The 19,199-nt window shown below is 46.3% G+C and overlaps 1 protein-coding gene across 3 annotated transcripts in view; it reads right to left on the reverse strand.

The window, feature by feature from the left end:
- Positions 1-273: 273 nt before the first annotated feature.
- SMYD2 (SET and MYND domain containing 2) overlaps positions 274-19,199 on the reverse strand; it is a 50,980-nt gene continuing 32,054 nt past the window's right edge. The window contains exons 4-12 of one of the 3 annotated variants that reach the window (XM_032648046.1): positions 18,380-18,440; positions 17,488-17,612; positions 12,407-12,474; positions 9,488-9,590; positions 6,887-6,997; positions 6,084-6,204; positions 4,751-4,925; positions 2,672-2,780; positions 274-694 (exon numbers count right to left, since the gene is read on the reverse strand). In XM_032648046.1, coding sequence (XP_032503937.1) covers positions 614-694; positions 2,672-2,780; positions 4,751-4,925; positions 6,084-6,204; positions 6,887-6,997; positions 9,488-9,590; positions 12,407-12,474; positions 17,488-17,612; positions 18,380-18,440 — 954 coding nt within the window. In that variant the 3' untranslated portion in view covers positions 274-613. Of the gene's footprint in view, positions 695-2,671; positions 2,781-4,750; positions 4,929-5,795; positions 6,205-6,886; positions 6,998-9,487; positions 9,591-12,406; positions 12,475-17,487; positions 17,613-18,379; positions 18,441-19,199 lie in introns of all 3 variants that reach the window. The other 2 variants (XR_004352113.1, XM_032648054.1) reach the window with 2 other exon arrangements.

The raw sequence follows: 19,199 nt of genomic DNA on the forward strand, positions 1-19,199 counted from the left end.
TGCCAGGGAGGGGCACCCATATCACTCAACTGCTCTCAGCTACTGATACCTTTCTTCCCTTCTTGCACCTTCTCAGTCTTGGGTCTTGTCGTCCTCCATGGGCACTGTATAGGGAAAGCAGCTGCAGGCTAACGAGGCTGCAGACCCCACTCCTGGGGGGGAGCGTGCCTGGGCTCCCTGCCTGATGCAGAACAGGTGCAACATCCATGCCAAGACCCGGCTCCATCACCATTTCGACATCCCCCCGCCCGACCGACAGAGGAAAACACAAACTTCATATAGTATTATCTTTTTTAATTCTCTTTCATCATTCATGTTTGTTTAGAACATTACAGTAGGCATGAAGGGAAAAATAACTGCATTTTTAAATTATAATATATGAAACCATGCCATTATCTTTTAGGGAAAAAAAGCATTCAAAAATTAATTTGATATGAAGGTTCAAGATTAAGACCAACATCCAAGTAAGCCATTTGTAAGGTTAAGTGCAAGTTGTGTTTTCATTCCAATGAGTTTACAGAGATGCTGGCATGACGTGTATGATTTGAAACAGTCAAATCCTCGAAGGTTTTTGCACTTGGATTTAAATAAAAACTAAAATGTCAGCATAGTTTCAGTGGCTTTCAATTTCCTGTTTGATCTCAGAAATGTATGGATGGTCTTTGCCATGAGCTACTTCCATGATGGCAATGGCCTAGGAGAGAGAGAACAGGGGTTGAGAGCCTGAAGCCAGTCCCCTTGCCCCTCCCCCGGACTAACTTTAATTCAGGCTGGACCTCTCTGCTTGAAGGCACAGGATGCAAACTGGCTTTCAGAGCCTGTGTTAGCCTCCAGAGTCTGGCTTTCTTTTAAAAAAAGAAAAGAGGACAAGATTCTCTCACATCCGACTAGTCACCCAGTCTCTACAGCTGAGGAAAACATTCTTCAGTAGCTGAAGAGATGATAGAGAAATTGACTTAGGGACAAACCTTTTTGATTTTAGTTCATATTACTAATGTATAAGACATGACTAAACCGTTTTTCCCTTTCAAAAAGTGCACGCTTACATCTTTATACATATTCTTTAAAAACTTAAAAATAGGCACAAGTTTCATGTGAGGAATCCAGAGAGCACATATTTAATAAGGTTTCTTTAAGTGCAAGAGTTTCCAGTGGCTCCATTACTTTCTAGCTGTGTAACCTTGGGCAATTAACTGCTCTGTGCCTCACTGTCCTCATCTGTAAAATAGGAATAACACGTACCTCTCAGAGTTGTTGATACACATAACAACAACAGAAAGTCTAAACACAACACTATTTGTGTTTAGAATAGTGCCTGGCGCATAGGAATTACGTATCTAAGGTAATCCGTAATAATTTATTTTGCTCTTTTGTATTCAACTGTATTCTTCACAGATCGAAAAACTTAAATTATTCCCACGTCCCCCAAACGGGGAATTTTTGATGGCCTGTGACTCTGACGGGCCTTCCTTTCTATTCTACCATTCTCTTCCTAGATCTCAAACCAACAGGGGTGCAAGCCTTCAGGAATCGCCTGGTTTAAATGTCTCTCCTTGCCCTCTGCATTCACGTCAGGACTCGTGTTCCTTCCTCAGGTCTACTCTATCCTTCGGTGATCAGCAATTAGTTACTTAACAGCACTCTGCCGTTAAGTAGAGACCTAACTGGTTAATTTTTTTCCAACCTCACCAAAGCAATAAATGGCATCTTAGAAGACAACTTCCACAGTTTAAAAACAGGTTTTATCCTTAACTCCCACTTCTAGGCTGGGTCAGCCCTGGCCCTTCCTTTTGGGATGTCGGACCTTACTCCATCTTTCCGTATACTGTATCGGGAAGATCTGGGGAATCTGGAGAATTAGGCATCCAGGCCTAGTCCACGGCCCCAACTTTCACAAAGATTCTCTTAACAGGTATAAACAGACTGTCCAAAGGTTACATTTTATCAACCTTTGTCTTCTACATAAATAATAATTGTCCCAAAGATTGTGTCTTATCAACTGTTGATTCCTATATAAACAGCAATGAGAACCAATACTTGGGATGGTGGCTGTGCTTCTGTGAGCGGCAGGGCCTGGCACATAACCATACTCAATGAACGCTAACAATGATTATTAAGCCTATTTTAGAAACTGCAAAGGGATAATCCTCATGCTGAGGGCCTCTCCAGACCCAACTGCCTTGATTTCACCATAATCAGGCATCACGAACCTATAAATCCCAAAGGGCAGCAATTTGGAGAATTCCCTCACTACGGTCTCCTGACCTATCCACGGCCTCTTTTTTATTTTTCCTTTCTTTTTATCGGTACTAGTGGACCAGAAAAGACATTTTAATAATGCCAGCCTCGTATCATGATCACATACTTATAGCACTTCCGTGGCTTCCCAGGGGACAAAGGGCAAGTACCCCCTTCCCCACAGCTGTGAACCTGTAACCACAATGTGGACACCCCTTTCCCAACAGAAGGGTCAGGATGCAAACGCGCCAAAGGCTCAGTTACTTACTACCCTGCCGCCTGCTGGATCCACCCCCCTCCCACTCCTATGGCTGGAGGGCAGCCAAGGGCTAGTCTTTCTCCACGACTCCGTCAGTCACCTGAGTCCTGCAGGAAGGGAAGTGTGAGGAGTCCGTCAGGCACTGGGCCTCCTGACCTCACATCACACACATACCTTCTTCAGAGCTCTCTCCCCAGCAGCTTTGTTCTCCAGGCCCATGTACAATCTTCCCAGCTTCAGCCACATGGAGGCCACGTTGAGGGAGTACAGAGGATAGTGCTTACTGGAAGGAGAGAAGAGACAACAGGCCACCTTGTCAACGGCTGCCGAGAGCCCACAGGCCGGGTGCAGTTGAGCTGTGGTCGCCCAGCTGATGGCCACACTCTCCACGGCAGCCAGGCTCCTCCAGACCCCGGCAGGTGCTGCGTGGAGGGCATGGATGGTTCAACCCTGTCTACCCATCGTGGATGCGCTTCATTTTATGCAGTTTGTGTGTTTCTGAAAAACTACAGGGGAGATCCTATAGAAAAACATGTATAAACACAACATTGAGTCCAGCCCCAGATTTTTGTCTTTTAGGTGCACACATCACAGGGCATTGGGAAAATTCCCTCTTTATGAGGAAAACAGGCCTATCCCCTCATATTAAAAAGACAGTATACTTAAAGACAGAAACATACCAATGTCTCAAGACCTCGGCTTTCTGTCACACTCTATGATATCAGTTGGTTTGGCAAAATTATAAGCTCTCTGAAGTCGGGTACACACCTCCTACTTCTTCTAGATATTCCTTCTCTATTGCCCAGCAGAAGGCTTTGTAGACAGCAGGTATTCTCGCTGGTTTTAACTGAAGGCTGACTGATGGGGCCTGCCTAGGAAGGAGCCATCTCCCTAGGAACAGAGACCAGGAGGCAGCTGGGGGGTGTGTGTGTGTGTGTGTGTGTGTGTGTGTACACACGTGTGTGTACACACGTGTGTGTGTTCAAGGTGTTTATTTACAGGCTGGTCTGTTCTACCTGCTCTATCCTCAAAGTCCATCCAAAAGAGACACATTCTAGCTGTATTCCTAGGCAGCGGGCAGCTCGCTGCCCAGAGAGATCCCTAGAGCCAGCAACCAAGAGAAGGCCAGGGCTGGGCCCCCCGGAAGAGCTCCCTAAGCTAACAGAGGGTCCAACACAGCAAGCCCTGCTGGGAGAACAACCACAAAGCCAACATTCACTCTCATTCTCTGTCTCTCTCCCTACAGATCTACAGAGGGAAGTGCACATGGCCCAGAGGACTTCCTCACCCACCTCAGGAAGAAGGACAGGCTTTGAGATTATCCCTAAAGTATCAAATTCTGTTTCCAGGAGCAGATTTTAGGAGCTGGCTTCCCCCATGGGCTCCCCCTGCTGGCTAATCAGGGCACTGTGAGGTAAGTGGAGGGCCGACTGGACATAAACTTTACAGTCCCCAATCTTAGAACTTGAAGAAGTACTGAGTGCTTCTCAAAAGCCCTCAGGGTGCTTCTGGAACACAGAGATTTCAAGTCCAATACCCAGAGATTCTGATCCACTTGGTCTTGGAGAGGACCCTGTAAATGCATAATGTAAATGTGTTTAACAGACGCCCCAGTGATCTGATCTAGGCCAGCCAGGCCCTGAAGCGGCTACTCAGAACCTCCTTCTGTCACCCACTTTAAGGTTTACTAACCCTCTCAACGTGGAAACTTGCCCATGGTTAACATTCATTATCACTACAAGTTAAAATCCAACTTATTTTATTCAAATCTAGGGGAAGATATTAAATAGCCACAGACAACACACCAGTCCCAGAGTTTCCCCATTTGCAAAACTGATGCTGCACCCTGAAAAAAGCAAAAGAAGGGGATAGAAAACCACTAATGGATTACTAAGTGCCATTTAACTTGGAAGGCATGGGAGGGGAACGAAACAAACCGGTGGCTTTTAAATACTGGTCTGAATTAACTACTGTGGACGGAGTACCCTGGATGGGTCCTGGGAGGGATCCTGCCCCAGCACCCGCTGCGTCACCTCAGTCTGCCTCCCGGGGTGCCTCTTCCGGGTGGTGGAGGGCACAGGCCGGGCCCAGCGGAAGCACCCTGTGCCTGCACCTCCAGATGTGTACAGAGGACAGAAAGCTGCTCCTGGCATGCTCCAACATGATAGCGTCAAGACAGAAGAGCCAAGGGACCATTCTAAATCACCCACTTCCATTCTGTGCTAAGATGATGGGAAGCGCCACTGCAATCACCTGTAGGGCTGGATGATTTTCTGTCCGTACCGCAGGGCTCCCTCCCAGTCCTGCATGTACAAGCAGACGCCCATGGCCTGGTACATCATGTGTAGCATGTACACGTTACTGTCCTCAAACACACAGCTCATCTTCTCCTGGCTGAGCTCGCAGATCTCCAGCAGCTCACTAGGGGGTGCTCTAGAGTCAAGGAAAGGACAGGCCTGGCAGATGAGCTAGGCGGCTTCCCAAGGCCCCAGGGGCAAGGAGTTGCTATTTTGTTCACTCCACCTCTAGCTTCACCCTCCGAAAACGTAAATTACAGAAAGCCCGGGAAAAGTGAAAGGAGTCATATTTTTCTGGAAGAAAAAGACTAGGAGAAACTGGAGACCTCAGCTGTTAAAACACAAAGAATTTTAGCCACAGGGAACAGAGCCTCCTTTCAGCTGTAAACAATATTGATTAGAATCAAAAATCTTCAATTTTCTAGTTAAATTTAAATCCTCACCCAAGCTGAGAATTTTTGCTAAAGTTCTTAAGGAAAAAGTCCCCACCATGGGAACGTTCTTTTTTACACTCAGAAAAAAATGTGTCTTTCTCCAATTTCCTGTCACTGGTTTTCTTTCTTTCTTCAGTACGAATCTAATGCCTTTTCAACACCCAAGAAAATGCTATACCACAGCAGTTAAGAATATGGATTGTGGGCTTCCCTGGTGGCGCAGTGGTTGAGAGTCCGCCTGCCGATGCCGGGGACACGGGTTCGTGCCCCAGTCCGGGAAGATCCCACATGCCGCAGAGCGGCTGGGCCCGTGAGCCATGGCCACTGAGCCTGTGCGTCCAGAGCCTGTGCTCCGCAACGGGAGAGGCCACAGCAGTGAGAGGCCCACATACCGCAAAAAAAAAAAAAAAAAAAAAAAAAATGGATTGTGCTAGCAGACCTGGGGCAAAACCTGGCTCTGCCCTGGTGAACTGTGTCCCTTGGGCAAATTACTTGCTATCTATGAGCCTGTTTCCATCTGTTACACAGCAAAACCCTTGGTGAGGTGCCTTGCCCAAAGGAAGATACCCAGTCAGTGAGGGTCTTCAAGGAACAGTTCTGCAGTTTTAGACAATAAAAGTCTTCCACAAGGGTGCGCTCCTGAGCAAACTAGTCAAAGAAGAGAAACAGATAAGGTCAACATCATGAAGTGCTGATGTAGTTGACTCCAAGTGATGGATGGCGAGTAAGTCTTTAAACATTTACCAGGACACATCCTTCCTCCAATATTCAGAATCTGAAACCCATTCTCCCCCCGTTCCCCGTGCCCAAACTCCCCAACACCCCCTATAAGGGAGGGCTGGTTGTAAAGGATATATTTGTAGTGCTTGGCCCGCCGGAACTCCTCAATGACATTGCGTGCATATCTGACCATGTCACGGATGGCTTCTGCCTTTGGGGGATCATTGAGCTTCCGGATTTCCACCTTGGCCTTATCCTGAGGAAAATGTCCACAGGTTACTTCCCACGGAAACCATACTGATGGGGAGACCTCTCCAATAGCACGTTTTCCCATGCAGAGGTAGAGGCCTACCCATTCTTAAGTTGCAAAAGAATGAAAGGGAATCAGGCAGGGGATCTAAGAGAAGTTCAATACTCATTACTTTTTTACAAAGAAAACAAAAATATTAATGTTCTAGACCCTCCTTATAGAGGCAAGACACGGAGAATATGTTTGCTGTGGGCAGATGTGTGTGTTCAGACATCTGTGAAATCAAGAGAATAGAATAAGGAGGGGTGGCATTGACAAAATAATTCGCGCAATGCCAGAGAAAATTCTTCAGATTCTGGTGAATAGGTGGGAAAGCTTGAAAATGTTTCTCATGTGCTTTTTCCCTTCCCTCTCTTTTGAGCAGCCATTTCTTTTCAAGACATAGCAATTTGGCAAATCCTTCTCTTATCTGAACAATGTGATGGAAATGTTTTAATCAGCTGCGAGAATCAGGTTTGAACAAAGATCTGGTCTAACTGGATTCCCCCGGGCTATGCTAGTAAGGCGGTTTAAAGCCTCAAAAATACGACAGGAGGAGACGCCCCAAGTCAGACAGGGGTGCTCGCTTGGCACAGAGGCCCTGAGAGAGAGAGCACAGTCAGCACTTGTGCCGGGTCGGGGAGTTTACCTTGTCTTTGGTGGTGCACTCCTGGCACTCACAGGTGAAGAAATAAGAATCTCTTAACCGGTCATTCCTATCTTCTGTTGGGTACAGGAGGTCAATGTAGCTGGTAAAAACCTAAGGGGGTCCAAAACGTTGATGCTGCAGATTGCTACAGGCCAACTCACGCCTCATCCTGCCTGTCGCTCTGCAAAATTCCTGATGGTGACCTTGCAGGGACAGGAGGGCCAGAGCTCAGGATACAGTCTTTTACCTTAACACACTGAATTCCTCAAACCGAGCACCCGCTAGTGGTGGTGAAGAGAAAGGGCTTCTCTACCCACCTACAGAATCAAGGAATCCCTAAAACAGTAATTTGGAAGGTTGAGAGCATCCCGCTTCCTTCCTCCCCAGAGAGCAAGCTGTGAATCTGGCCCAGCAGTAGATGCCCCTGTCTTTTGTATAGAAGCAAAGGCCACGATGGGCAAAGAGCCTACTCATCCTTGGGATTGGCCCTGCACTATCTCTTCCTGGTCTTTGTTTAGCCTCTTTGATCTCACAACCCGGGACGGCCTAGATGCACTGCTGGGTGGGTGCAGGGGGAACATGAACACACACACGGTGTGTGTCCCTTTATCCTGCCATCAGCTGGCAATGGACCAGGAAGCTCGGCTCAGCAGGCCGGGACAGGTCAGCACAGGGAGGATGCAGCTCCTTAGGCCACCAGCAAGCTGCTGTCTTACCCAGCCGGGCCAGAGAACTTGGAAAAGTCATACCTTTGGGCTCCTCAAGTTCTCCCGTCCTTGCTTTTTTCTAACGGGCTCTATAACTGAGACTTGCAGCATATGGAGGAGGCCGGCATTTAACTGTCCATTATCTACTCACTGGGATGGCACTCGCTGCTCATCCCACACCATCAGGCAAACGTCTGACTGAACAGATGGATGTCCCAAAGCCGTCACTGTGCCAGTAACCTCAGGCACTGGCAGGCAGGCAAGGGTGGGGGACCCATACAGGCTAGGTGCTTGCAGGTGCCCTGAGCTCTCCCCAGTGCAACAGGCAGTAACAGAGACCCTGTGGCTCGTCTGACACCCCAGGGACTGGCTTTTTCCCCTTTGTAGGGCAGGTAACCCCCAAAACAGTGACTTGCCCAAAAGGAGGAGATTGCATTTCTGATTTGTGACAGCAGGAGGGCAAAACAACAGGAGAGAGCCTCGCCCTGCCCCAGTGGCCAGAGCCTGCCTCATCTCTTTGAAATGACTGATGGGCACATGGTGCAACAGACAGAAGGGCCCAGAAGATGGCGACAAAGGCCGCTCGCGGCCCAGACACAGCCAGTCCAGGTGACAAACTGCTCCAGGCAGCCCCAAGCACCGGTCCTGGTGACTTGGGTTCCTACTGGCTGCAATCGGCTGTTTTAACAAAAGAGGCACCGGGCAGCCTCCACAAGACATTCGGAAACCAAGACACCCTGACTCAAAACAAGATGCCTTCCTCAGGACGAATTCCACAAAGGGTGAAAAGTCTGATTTGTACCTGGGGCGTGGGGCTCCCAGTTTAGCTGTGGGTTAGTTAACAAGGTCCAGAGAAACGGAGGCCCATATCATTTCATACACTAATCATGATATTTAAAGAATTCTAAATATCCAGACATGCAACTTAAAAAATAGCATTAGAGATTATTTAAACTGAAATGTATCTAAAGTGGGTGATTACATTCCCTAAAAAGTCATGTGTCTTGCTAGAGATATTAGGATTTACTTTAAGAAAGTATAGCATACATCTGGCAAGGCCTGGCCAGCGTTCTCAACGCACCTGACAGGGTAGTCATGGACCCACAGCACAGGAAAGGAGAAGGGAATCGCTGACCAGATTCACTCCATATCCCTAAGTTAGGGAGGGAAGCTAATGGTGGCCCTTGGCCACAGACTGCCTCTACCTGTCCCATCAAGTGTGTACACCTGGCCATCTGCATTCCATTCCTAGAAAGTGAACCCTCCCATGTTCAGATGTGGAACTGATATGACTTGAACCGTTGATGTCACTTGGAGTTGTAACTTGTTAGCTACTGCTGGGTTGCTTTTCTCTTTGCGGGCCTGGGGGGGAACAGGCCAAAATTCATGAATCAAAAATAAACTCAAGGGCTTCCCTGGTGGCGCAGTGGTTGGGAGTCCGCCTGCCAACGCAGGGGACGCGGGTTCGTGCCCCGGTCCGGGAAGATCCCACATGCCGCGGAGCGGCTGGGCCCGTGAGCCATGGTCACTGGGCCTGCGCGTCCGGAGCCTGTGCTTTGCAACGGGAGAGGCCACAACAGTGAGAGGCCCGTGTACCGCAAAAAAAAAAAAAAAAAAAAAAAAAAAAAAAACTCAAACCCAATTATTTGGAAATGGGAATACACAGACTCTAAGATTGCATTTTGCTCATTTTGGCAGTCTCATTTTTCTATAAATCTCTGTGAGGAACCTTACTCGAATCTATTCTTCCCTGGTTTCTTTTTTTGGCCACAGATGGACATGGCGAGCGCCAAATGGAAGCTGAAAGTTTGGATCAAGCCGCAGGTCTGACCCTGAACCCTGGAGGGACTGAGGATGGTACCCACCACACGGCTGCCCTCAGCCACGCACTCACCTCCTCTCCAGGGTGGATTTCCTGTACAGCTCTGACTTCTGCCAGGGTCCCCTTGTAGGTCACAATGACATTGGGGCAACAGCTATGATTCATCAGTGCAACACTGTCAATGAGAAGAGAAAACCCAATGTTCTCAGGAAGGCAGACAGACTGTTCAGGTAACTCCTTGACCACTTACTTGCTAAGTCACAGAAACTGGATCTTTGTAGGACATTAAAAAAAAATCTAACAGCTGGCCATCAGAGTCTAAGAGGTTGTTGTGCATGCACTTATGACAATATCTAACATCTTAAATTTGAACAGTACTGGGCTTCCCTGGTGGCGCAGTGGTTGAGAGTCCGCCTGCCGACGCGGGGGACACGGGTTCGTGCCCCGGTCCGGGAAGATCCCACATGCCGCGGAGCGGCTGGGCCCGTGAGCCATGGCCGCTGGGCCTGTGTGTCCGGAGCCTGTGCTCCACGGCGGGAGAGGCCACAGCAGTGAGAGGCCCGCGTACCGCAAAAAAAAAAAAAAGAAAAAAAAAAAATTTGAACGGTACTGAATAAGTGAAACCTGCAATTCAGAACGGTGATTTCTAAGCCAAAAACAAAACCAAACCACCACCCCCCCCAAACAACGATAAAGACAGCAACAACAACAAATTCCTTCCTGTGACATGCAGGACTCAAAACTCAACACCTACAGTGAGCAGCTCCTCCACTGGACACCGTACAAGACAAATGGGCTGTCACTGCCAAGCACCTTTTTATATCAGAGGACGATTTCTAACATGCTGTCTTCAGATGCTGAGAAATCGGCACCGCGGGAGATGCCGGCTTCCTGAGTGAGGGTGTGTGATTCCCTGAGAGACCTGGAGGATCCCGTCTGAGGCTCTGCACCTCAATTTCCTCATCTGGAAAATTGGGACATTGCTGCTCCGGCTGCTTGCGGTCTGCTTTACAGGGACGGCGAGGACAGAGAGAGTCGCCTATGTGAGGGCTTTGAGCTTTCTGATTATATCAAGGTCAAAGTTCTGAGAACAGAAATTTCTAAACTACAGGGGAAAAGTGCTTGATCTCTGAAAATGCTGCCTTGGAAATCACAATGCTGATATGATTTCTGCCAAAGGGAATTTTTCCCTCCAATTAAAACTGCCTGGATCCAAACTGGGGCTCAGATGGGCACTCACATCCCGGTGCATCATGGCTCTGGTGGCCGGTGTGACTCGCCTGACCCTCGGTGACCAAAACCCCTTCTCCTGTTCGCTCCATGAACACAAAAAAGCAAGGGGGCTGGAGAGCCTGATGCAGAGGAGCTGCCCCCGGATCGTCCTGTACCAGGGGAGCGGCTGCTAGAGGTCTGGGTGAAGGGGGTGGCTGCCATGGGCAGGGCCATGCGGTGGCTTCCCTGTCTTGTCCGTGGGGAGGGTCACCTCCACCCTGCTTCCCAGCAAGTCATGCACAGGGAATCAGGCCCTAGGAAATCTGATAAAGAAAGGCACCAGAGGTTGTTCTTAGTGGAAGAGCAGGTTTGTAGAACCATTTTGCAAAAGTATTAAGTAACTCATTTCAAGACAGACTCCTGGCCATCTTTCTCATGAAGGCGGGGGAGCTGCCCGAAGGCAGGACACCTATCACAGCTCATGCTCTTGGTACCACCGTTCTCTTGGCAACTGCTGGACAGGGTGAAACCTCAAGCACCACCACCCTTAGCCTTGCTTTCCATCTTTCACATACCAAGAGCAGACATTCCAGAGCTCATTTCAGGGCTGAAGATGTCAAGATGAGCCTTCTAAAGAGGGTCTAATCACCTTTCTCTTCTTTTTCTCCTTCCTTTTCCCAAAGGCAAAGGTCCCAAAGAACCTTTCCCCAAACCACTTCTCTCCTCACCATCAGAATTCAAACTGTAGATGACACCATTTTGGCCACAGAAACAGTAATACTACGGGAATAAACTTTTTGTTTCTCTGGTTCAAGAAAGCCTGTGACAGCTGATCAGGGGACATGGACCTGAACAGATTTTTCTGTCTTTCAGATCCGTACGATGCACAGAGCTGGGCAGCAACAGACAGACATGTAGGGCTCACGTGCCATCCACGGCCAAAGCATGGGTGTTAAGGGTTTCCTGCAATTGCTCCAACCTAGAGGCAGGGGCTCCTGTAGTTTCTATTAAGCAACATCACTTTAGATGAAACTAATCTACAGTGTGGAGGAACTCAAGACAGGGGATGCAGGAAGGGCTCCTTTGCTCCATCTGTGAAGCCAGGGCTTGATGTCAGGGGACTGACGCATTTGGAGACCATCCTGTCCATCAAATAGATAACGGCAAAGCCATGCTTGGCAGTCCATTACAATCAGAGCTATAATGATCTCCGCTGCTCAACTGGCTGGCCTTTCTTGAATTACCTGAGTATTCCTAACATAAAGAAAAATCCTATCGTTCTTTGAAATTTTTCCCTAGTTCACTACTTTAGCATATTCTCCCTCTAAGATGTGCTGTTTCTATACTGGTATTTTTCAAAAAGGACAGATGAACAAGAAGCTTACACAGTCTCTACGTAAGTCTACAGCCAATTCTTGGCAATTAATGTTTTCCTTTGAGTGGAAGAAACCCAAAGATTCCCAGAACCACAGATATGCAAAAAGCAAATTTCTCAGCAGGGCCTGGGCTGTTCCTTCTATGCACACTCTAAAACATTCTTGAATAACAACTCTCTACCTAGCAGGACTTACCAAGCAACTGTTGTCTTAACTACTACCTTCAGATCCTTAAATGCAGGGGAAATATTTTGAAATCTGGCATAATTAAAAAGGGGACTTAATTCACTTGGAGTTTCATGTGTGCCACATGCAGTTAGGGAGGTTATTTAAAAATCAAAAAAAAATTCAAATTAGTGATAAATAAGTAAAAAGAAAAAAAATGAAGTCACACTCAGCCTACTCAGGAAATACTGCTGATCCCAAATGAGAAAGTTCTTCATCTTCAATTGTGAAGCCATTACAGTTAACCTGTAGTGAGAAAGGAGGGGGAGAGAGAAAGAAAAAAAAAATGAGCTAAAGCTTCTCTCTGGATAGAAATCATTTCTTTAATTTTAACCTTTAACAAATTAACTAGGAAGATGTTTGGTTTAGTGATTTGAAAACCTTTCTTTTGGCCAAGATATCTTATGTTTAAACACAGCTTACAGATCAGTCTCATGTGTAAACAAATAGAAACAGAACTGTCAGGGCTGATGCACCCTTAGTCTAGCCCACCTGCCCATGGTAGCCCAAGAGCACAACGAACCACTAAGGCTCCAAGGACCGAAGTCTGCAGATCTGCATGGGAGTCAGGACATCTGCACTCTGATCCTAATTATGCCACAGACCTGGTGTGGGATCTTAAGCCCATCACCGTGTTCCTCTGCCCTCGGTTTTCCTCCATTAAAAAAAGGAGTCACTTAACCTGGTACCTAGCTCATAAGGTGAGGCGGCAAATAGCCTTTACATAGCTAATCTAACTGCTGTCCAACCCCTTGAGAGGCAGGGGGACCAAGGCCCTGAAGCTACTTGGGACTGAGAATGTTCCTTCATGCCTCAGCCACATCAACTACTGGCCACTTGTTCATCTTTGAAAAGAAATATTACATTGAAAATCACCAAGGGCAGCTCTCAACATCCTGGAAGTCTAATTTAGAGCTCATAGCTGAAAATAAGGACTATACTTCCCCAGTTCAGACTGTTTCATAAACTCACTCTTTCCACAGACATCCACCGAGGAACCCTTATATGTTGGGCACTGTGCAGAGAAGGAAGAACGGGCCAAAATCTGTGCTCTCCAGGAACACCCAGGCTCCTGGGAGACGGTTAATTCGGTGGGTATTTTTCATTTGGATCTAAAACTTCACAACTGGAAGGGGAATCGGTCGCTTTACTTTTCAGATGATGAAAATAAGGTCAGAGAGGGGCAGTGACTCACCCAAAGCCAGGGGCAAAGGCTGAGAGCCCTGCTCTCCCTGACGGCTACGAGGTTGTCTGTGAAGCCTGCAGGCTGAATGATTTGACCCCATGAGCTGCAGCCAGGCTCCTTCCCACCAGACACACCACACTGGCGCCTTTCAGGCCAATGGGTGGGCTTTTTAAAACTAGCACCCACCGAGCACTCACTCTGGGCTAGGCACTGGGCTGGGTGCTGCATATTTACCCTCTCATAAATCCATACTACTACTCTGGCATAACCCATTTTACAGATGGGAAAACTGAGGTTCAGGGAAGTCAATGATTAAGTGACTTGTTCAAGGCCATATAAGTAGCAAGTGGCAGAACAGGAGTCAAAATTCAAATTAGACATTCTGATGGCAAAGCCATCAGAAACACAAGTATTTTTCACTGTACCATGCTGCTTCTAAAACTGTTCTGATCTCTGATTCTTAATGTTGCAATTTTACTTAAAATTGAAGGGCCGGTGTCAAAGGCTTGGAAATCTTGGTACATAGAGAAGTAAAGGCTCTGATGGGTTTGACTTGCAGTTTTTACAATTCAACACATTTACGATCAGTATTTACAATTTTCAACATAAAAAGAGATGACTGTAGGCTAGTAGAACAATATACAGTTTTTGAAATCCTGAGGTGTTGGGCATTTTTATGTAGAAGACGTAGCATACTATTTTTTGTGCCAGCTCCAGGTACTCTAACCTATTCTGTCATCAGGACATTAGCCAACTATCATTAATCAGTGACCATCAACCAACATTATGTTAAGAGGAAATCAGCACCTTCATTCATGCAACAAAATTTACTGGAGCATGAACTATGCGTCCTGCACCATACTAGGAACTGAATGATCTATATCCAGTCTCAGATTGGATACTAACATGCCTCAGCAGTGGCTGGTACCCACAGGATGACAACAAACGTCTGCGAAGTGGAAGAATGAATGAGAGAATTTAGCAATTTTACAACTGATCTAGGGACCGACAGCTCTTGACTAGCTTTGGGAGGTCGAGGAAGGAGACTTGCCCCTTTGCTTCGTAATCTCTTCCCCTTCGAGGTTCTCAGCTGGACTGTCTATGACTCCACATGCTTTCAGGCTTCAACGTTGCACGACCACTGGTCGGCTTTATTCCCTCTGCCGCCCTCCTCTCACTGTGGAGGAGACAGTGTGTTTCTTCACTGCAAAGAACGGCTCCTGTGAGCACCAGTGTCATCACTGTTCCTTTCTGGGAGGCGGTTATGGTGTTTAAGCCAGCTTGCATAGCAATTTGCCTGCTAGCTTTCCCTCCCTTCTGAAATATCCCTAGGGAAGAAAAGTGAATTTGCCAGTTAAGAAAGATGCACGGGCCATCGTCCTTTTTTTTTCCAAGTCAAGTCAGGCGTTAAGTGCCTTACTGAAGCTATTCTCATAATCAGCATTTAGACTAGATGTAGGCTGCACACCAAAAATACATTTCCCAACCATGCATATGTTCCCGGTGATTAAAATGCACCTCAGCGCTGCCGAAGGAGTGCAGTCACCTTCTGCTACCAGCTGCTGCTGGGCCACGAGCTAACCCACAACACCCTCCCATGAACCAGAGAGAGGAAAGGGCTCAGAGGCTGGAAGAGCAGACATGCAGCTGAGGGCTGAACGGCAGGACCAGAAGGCGGCATGGGGCTGGAACAGCACTTTCCAGTTTTGCTTTAAAGTTGTCTTTGAGGGTACTGAATGTCCCTTTTCAAATTTATATATGGAGAAAAGATATGTATGTGTGCGTGTATGTGCACCTATGTGTACACACACGATCTCAGAGTGGATATTATGATCTGATAAGTATAAAGTCTTTCAAGGAATTAATTACCTATAGTTATATATGTGTGTGTGTGCATGTGTGTATATATATATATATCTGTATCTATCTCCTGGATTTTCTGAGTCAGTCCAAATTTCAAGGACTCTGAGTCATTTTCAGCACAAACATTTCTGCTTGTGACACCAAGTGCCTTGATTTTTGGTAACTATGGTCCCATATCTACTATGTCAACACTGAGAAGTCCCATCAGCATGCATTACTGTGTTGGAAAAAAAAAGTTGTTTTTTCCGCAGCTTGCAGTGGAAAGATACCCATATTTATTTCATCTCTCTTGCTTTCTCACAGAACCATGCCTCATCTAATCCAGAAAAGAAGTCACGTATCTAGCTTTTTAAAAAATGTAAGAGAAGTCAATTCCTCAACTTTGTACTGTCACCCAAATCCACTGTCTTAGGGTGCTTAGGGAAATATGCTGTAATAATCCCAGGATCATATAATGAAATCAGGAAGGTTTTTCTAACACTCGTAACTTGAACCCATTTTTTCTTTTACCGAGAACAGCATTTTTTTCTGATTATGACAGTCACACGATAGAAATATATCCACATAAACATAAAGTCTATCAAGGAACTCATCAAACTGTTCACAGTGTTTCTCACGGAGGGGTTGAAGTAGGTGAATGAAGTGGTGATGACTCACTTCTTTCTTGATATGCGCAATTTTTAAAGTGGGAGAACTATGGGTGCTTTTCATCTTTTCTTCTTTTTAGTATTTTCTTAAGTTATCCATGCTCATTGTAGAAAATCCAGAAAAATCATCCAACAAAAAAGCACAAATTTTCCACAATTCAGGAGATAACCAACAGTGAACTTCCATTTCAACTTTTTTGTTTACGTAAGTAAATTTTCGTATTACACATTCCCCTGCTCTTACCCTTAATGTTTTATCATCAACGTTTTTCACATCTTCAGATATTCTTTGAAATGTAATTTATAAAGGCTACATAACCTTCCATCGTAAGGCTAAGACAAAATTTATTTACCAAACTCCTACTGCTGACCATTTATAATATGTACTTCCTTTTCTTTTTCTCACTTTTTTTTTTTTTGGTTTTAAAAAGAACCACGCAATAAACAATTTGCATGTCAATTTCTGTCCATAATTTCTGACTACTTCCTTAGGCTAGATCCCTAGAAATGGAATTAGTGGGTCAAGGGGTATATAGGCGATGCTTACTCGGTCCTAAGATGAAAATGTGTAAGTATCTACCAAGCTCTTTTATCCATCTAGGCACTGAAGGCTCTGGCAGGGAAATGTAACTACTTGTGCCCACAGAGCAGTATTCTAGTAACTCTCTTTCTGGGAAGGTCACCTTCAACTACACGTTCAGCTTGGAGGGGAAAACGCAAGGGTATGTTAGGGAGAGAAATCCGATCTGGTAAGTCACGCCAGGAAGAGCCACCCTCACAGTAACAGAAGACTGATGCAGCCAGACTGTGTTCAGCCAAAGGGTGGCAGCTGCACTGTCTTTTGTGTCCTAGCCATGCCCAACGGAGCCTCGGCCTTTCCAAATGGCTGGTTTGGCAAGCAGCCTTAGCGCCTTTAAGTTGCTCTTGTCTAGAAGCCTCTTTAATTTTTTTTTTTTTTTATCATATCTGATTTTGGTAAACCTAGGCTCCTCTAAATAGGATTTCTTAGCAACCATCAGGAAAGACTTCCTGTACGTAGACCCACTTGGGCTCCTCTCTCTGGTGACTGTCCTTCCTGGGGCCGTCTGTATTTGCCTCTATTTATCCATACAGTGTTGGTAGGAGTGAAAAAACAAAACAAAACAAAAACAACCAACCAAAAAAAAGCCCACTGCTGTCAGAAGGGAAGGTTTAAGAGAAGAGTAAAATTTAATGTAGGAACCTCAAATGGTCTTTTCTATTCAAAGAGCTTCCAGTATGCCATGGTACTGGGGCACTGGCAACTCCTCTGTTTTCATAAACCCTTCCTGCAGCAAGAGGCAGAGGTAGGGCGAATTTCCACCCTATGTGCCACCATCAATGAGGGCCAGCACAGACAGGACCCTGATCTGCTCAAGGACACCCAGCCAGTCGATGCAAAACAGGGCCCAATAGGTCAAGCACCATGTTGCCAAGTAGATGCCATCATTCTACTTTCGTTCATCTTCACCGACCACGTGGTGGGGGGAGGGACTCAGGCAGGGAAAGGTTAGACTAAGTGTCACTTGATGCTTGCATTCTTACCTGTGCGAAGAGAACTACCAGGCTATGGTTGTCAGGGAACTCAAGGTGCTTGGAGTAAAAGTGATGGAGAGCAGCAATGTCACTCTGAATCAAACCTTTCTTCTCATTGTCTAATTTATCCAGATCTGTGGATAAACCATCATTCAGCTGGTAGAAAACTCTGGATTTCTAGCTATATCCTTTTATTGGGATCATGTTCAAGTGTGTTAAACTCTGGAGTCTAGCTATATCCTGTAAATGGCATGAAGTGGGAGAAAAAACTACGTGGGGCCCCCAGGAAATACACCTCCCCCTCACTTGGTCTAACTGCTAAACCCTAGGGCAAGAAAAGCGTGCCATTTCTTTCTTCTCTTCCTCTGACAACTGGAAGTCACTCAGGACAGGGAATTTCAACTGACCATTAGCAACAAGGTCAGGAATGAGTGGCGATGACCGATAACTAGCTTGGTCAAGTCAACGGCCCCCCGATTGGCCCTGGAGTCTATGTCATGATTGAGAAAGTGGACAGCCCCTGATTTAATGCCTTTCCGTAAGGACGTCAGCTGTTTACAGGACTGCAATTCAGCAAAGATCCAAAAAATACTCAGCATGCCAGGAGAGCCAGCAGGAGATAGCGTAGGATGTTAACAATTCACCCTGTAAGTTCCTACTTCCCCTTAATTATTTCCTAGCAGGTCCTAGCAACTCAGAAAAAAAAAAGTTACATTCATTTTTCAAAACAGCACACAAGTCAAAATAAAAACTGGTAATCGTAAAATCCCCCCCACCACTAAGAATCCGGCTTCCCCACCACCACTAAGAATCCAGCTATCTCTTCCTTTCCTCAATCCCGTCTAATTCACAGATAATGTGTGGGTAAGATAACTCCTCAGCCAGTCACAGGGAGACTTACGTGATTCAAACTCCTTCACGGCTAACAATTTCTCTGAAGGTGTTCTCTCTGGGTGGATTTTCTAGTAATTGGGGAAGAAATCACACAGACACAGATTTCAACACCTAGTGCAACAAAACAGTGCTTTCACTTGTACATCAACATGAAGAAAAAGGCAATAGTTCTGAATGAAGTAAAGAGAGCTAGCCAAGGAGTCTGCCATTTGGGCTCTGAGAGCTTTTGCCTAACATCCAAATCCAAAGGACTCTTCTGAAAAGCTTTTAAAAGCACCTGCCACGTTCCTAACACCCTGATAATGCTATGCACACAGTAGGCTCAAAAATGCTTGTTATGGGAAAGAACGGTGGCTAGAAAACAACTTTTTAGGTCCCTGACTTAAAAGGACCGAGTCTACAGATGAACCATCCCATTTATTATTTCTCCTTCTAAAAAGGAACAAAATCAAACCCCCATCCATTTTACACTTTCTTTAAGCATAAGCTAAAATGATCTCAAATTCCAGGTTTTAAAAAGAACACTTTCGGTTGTATCCGTGAGCCCAGATTCACTTAAAACGTGTTGCTGGCTTTGTTCTAGACACCCCAAGAGGAGCTGACAATAGTAAACCCGCCAGGCTTTGAGAACATGAATAAACTTGGTGTTGACAAGAGTTCAAACGCCGAGCTCAAGAGCTGGCCCAAGGCCGTGTCTTTGTAATCGGGCTATTCAACTTGGGTATACAGGTGGTCCAGCCGGGCGCTCTCACCTCCCTAGTTAGCATGCTACGCTTCCCCTTGGCAGTTGGGTAGCCTGTCTCCCCGAATCCTTTGCAAGTGACTAG

This window comes from Phocoena sinus, chromosome 1, assembly GCF_008692025.1.
Source record: "Phocoena sinus isolate mPhoSin1 chromosome 1, mPhoSin1.pri, whole genome shotgun sequence".
Taxonomy (NCBI): domain Eukaryota; kingdom Metazoa; phylum Chordata; class Mammalia; order Artiodactyla; family Phocoenidae; genus Phocoena; species Phocoena sinus.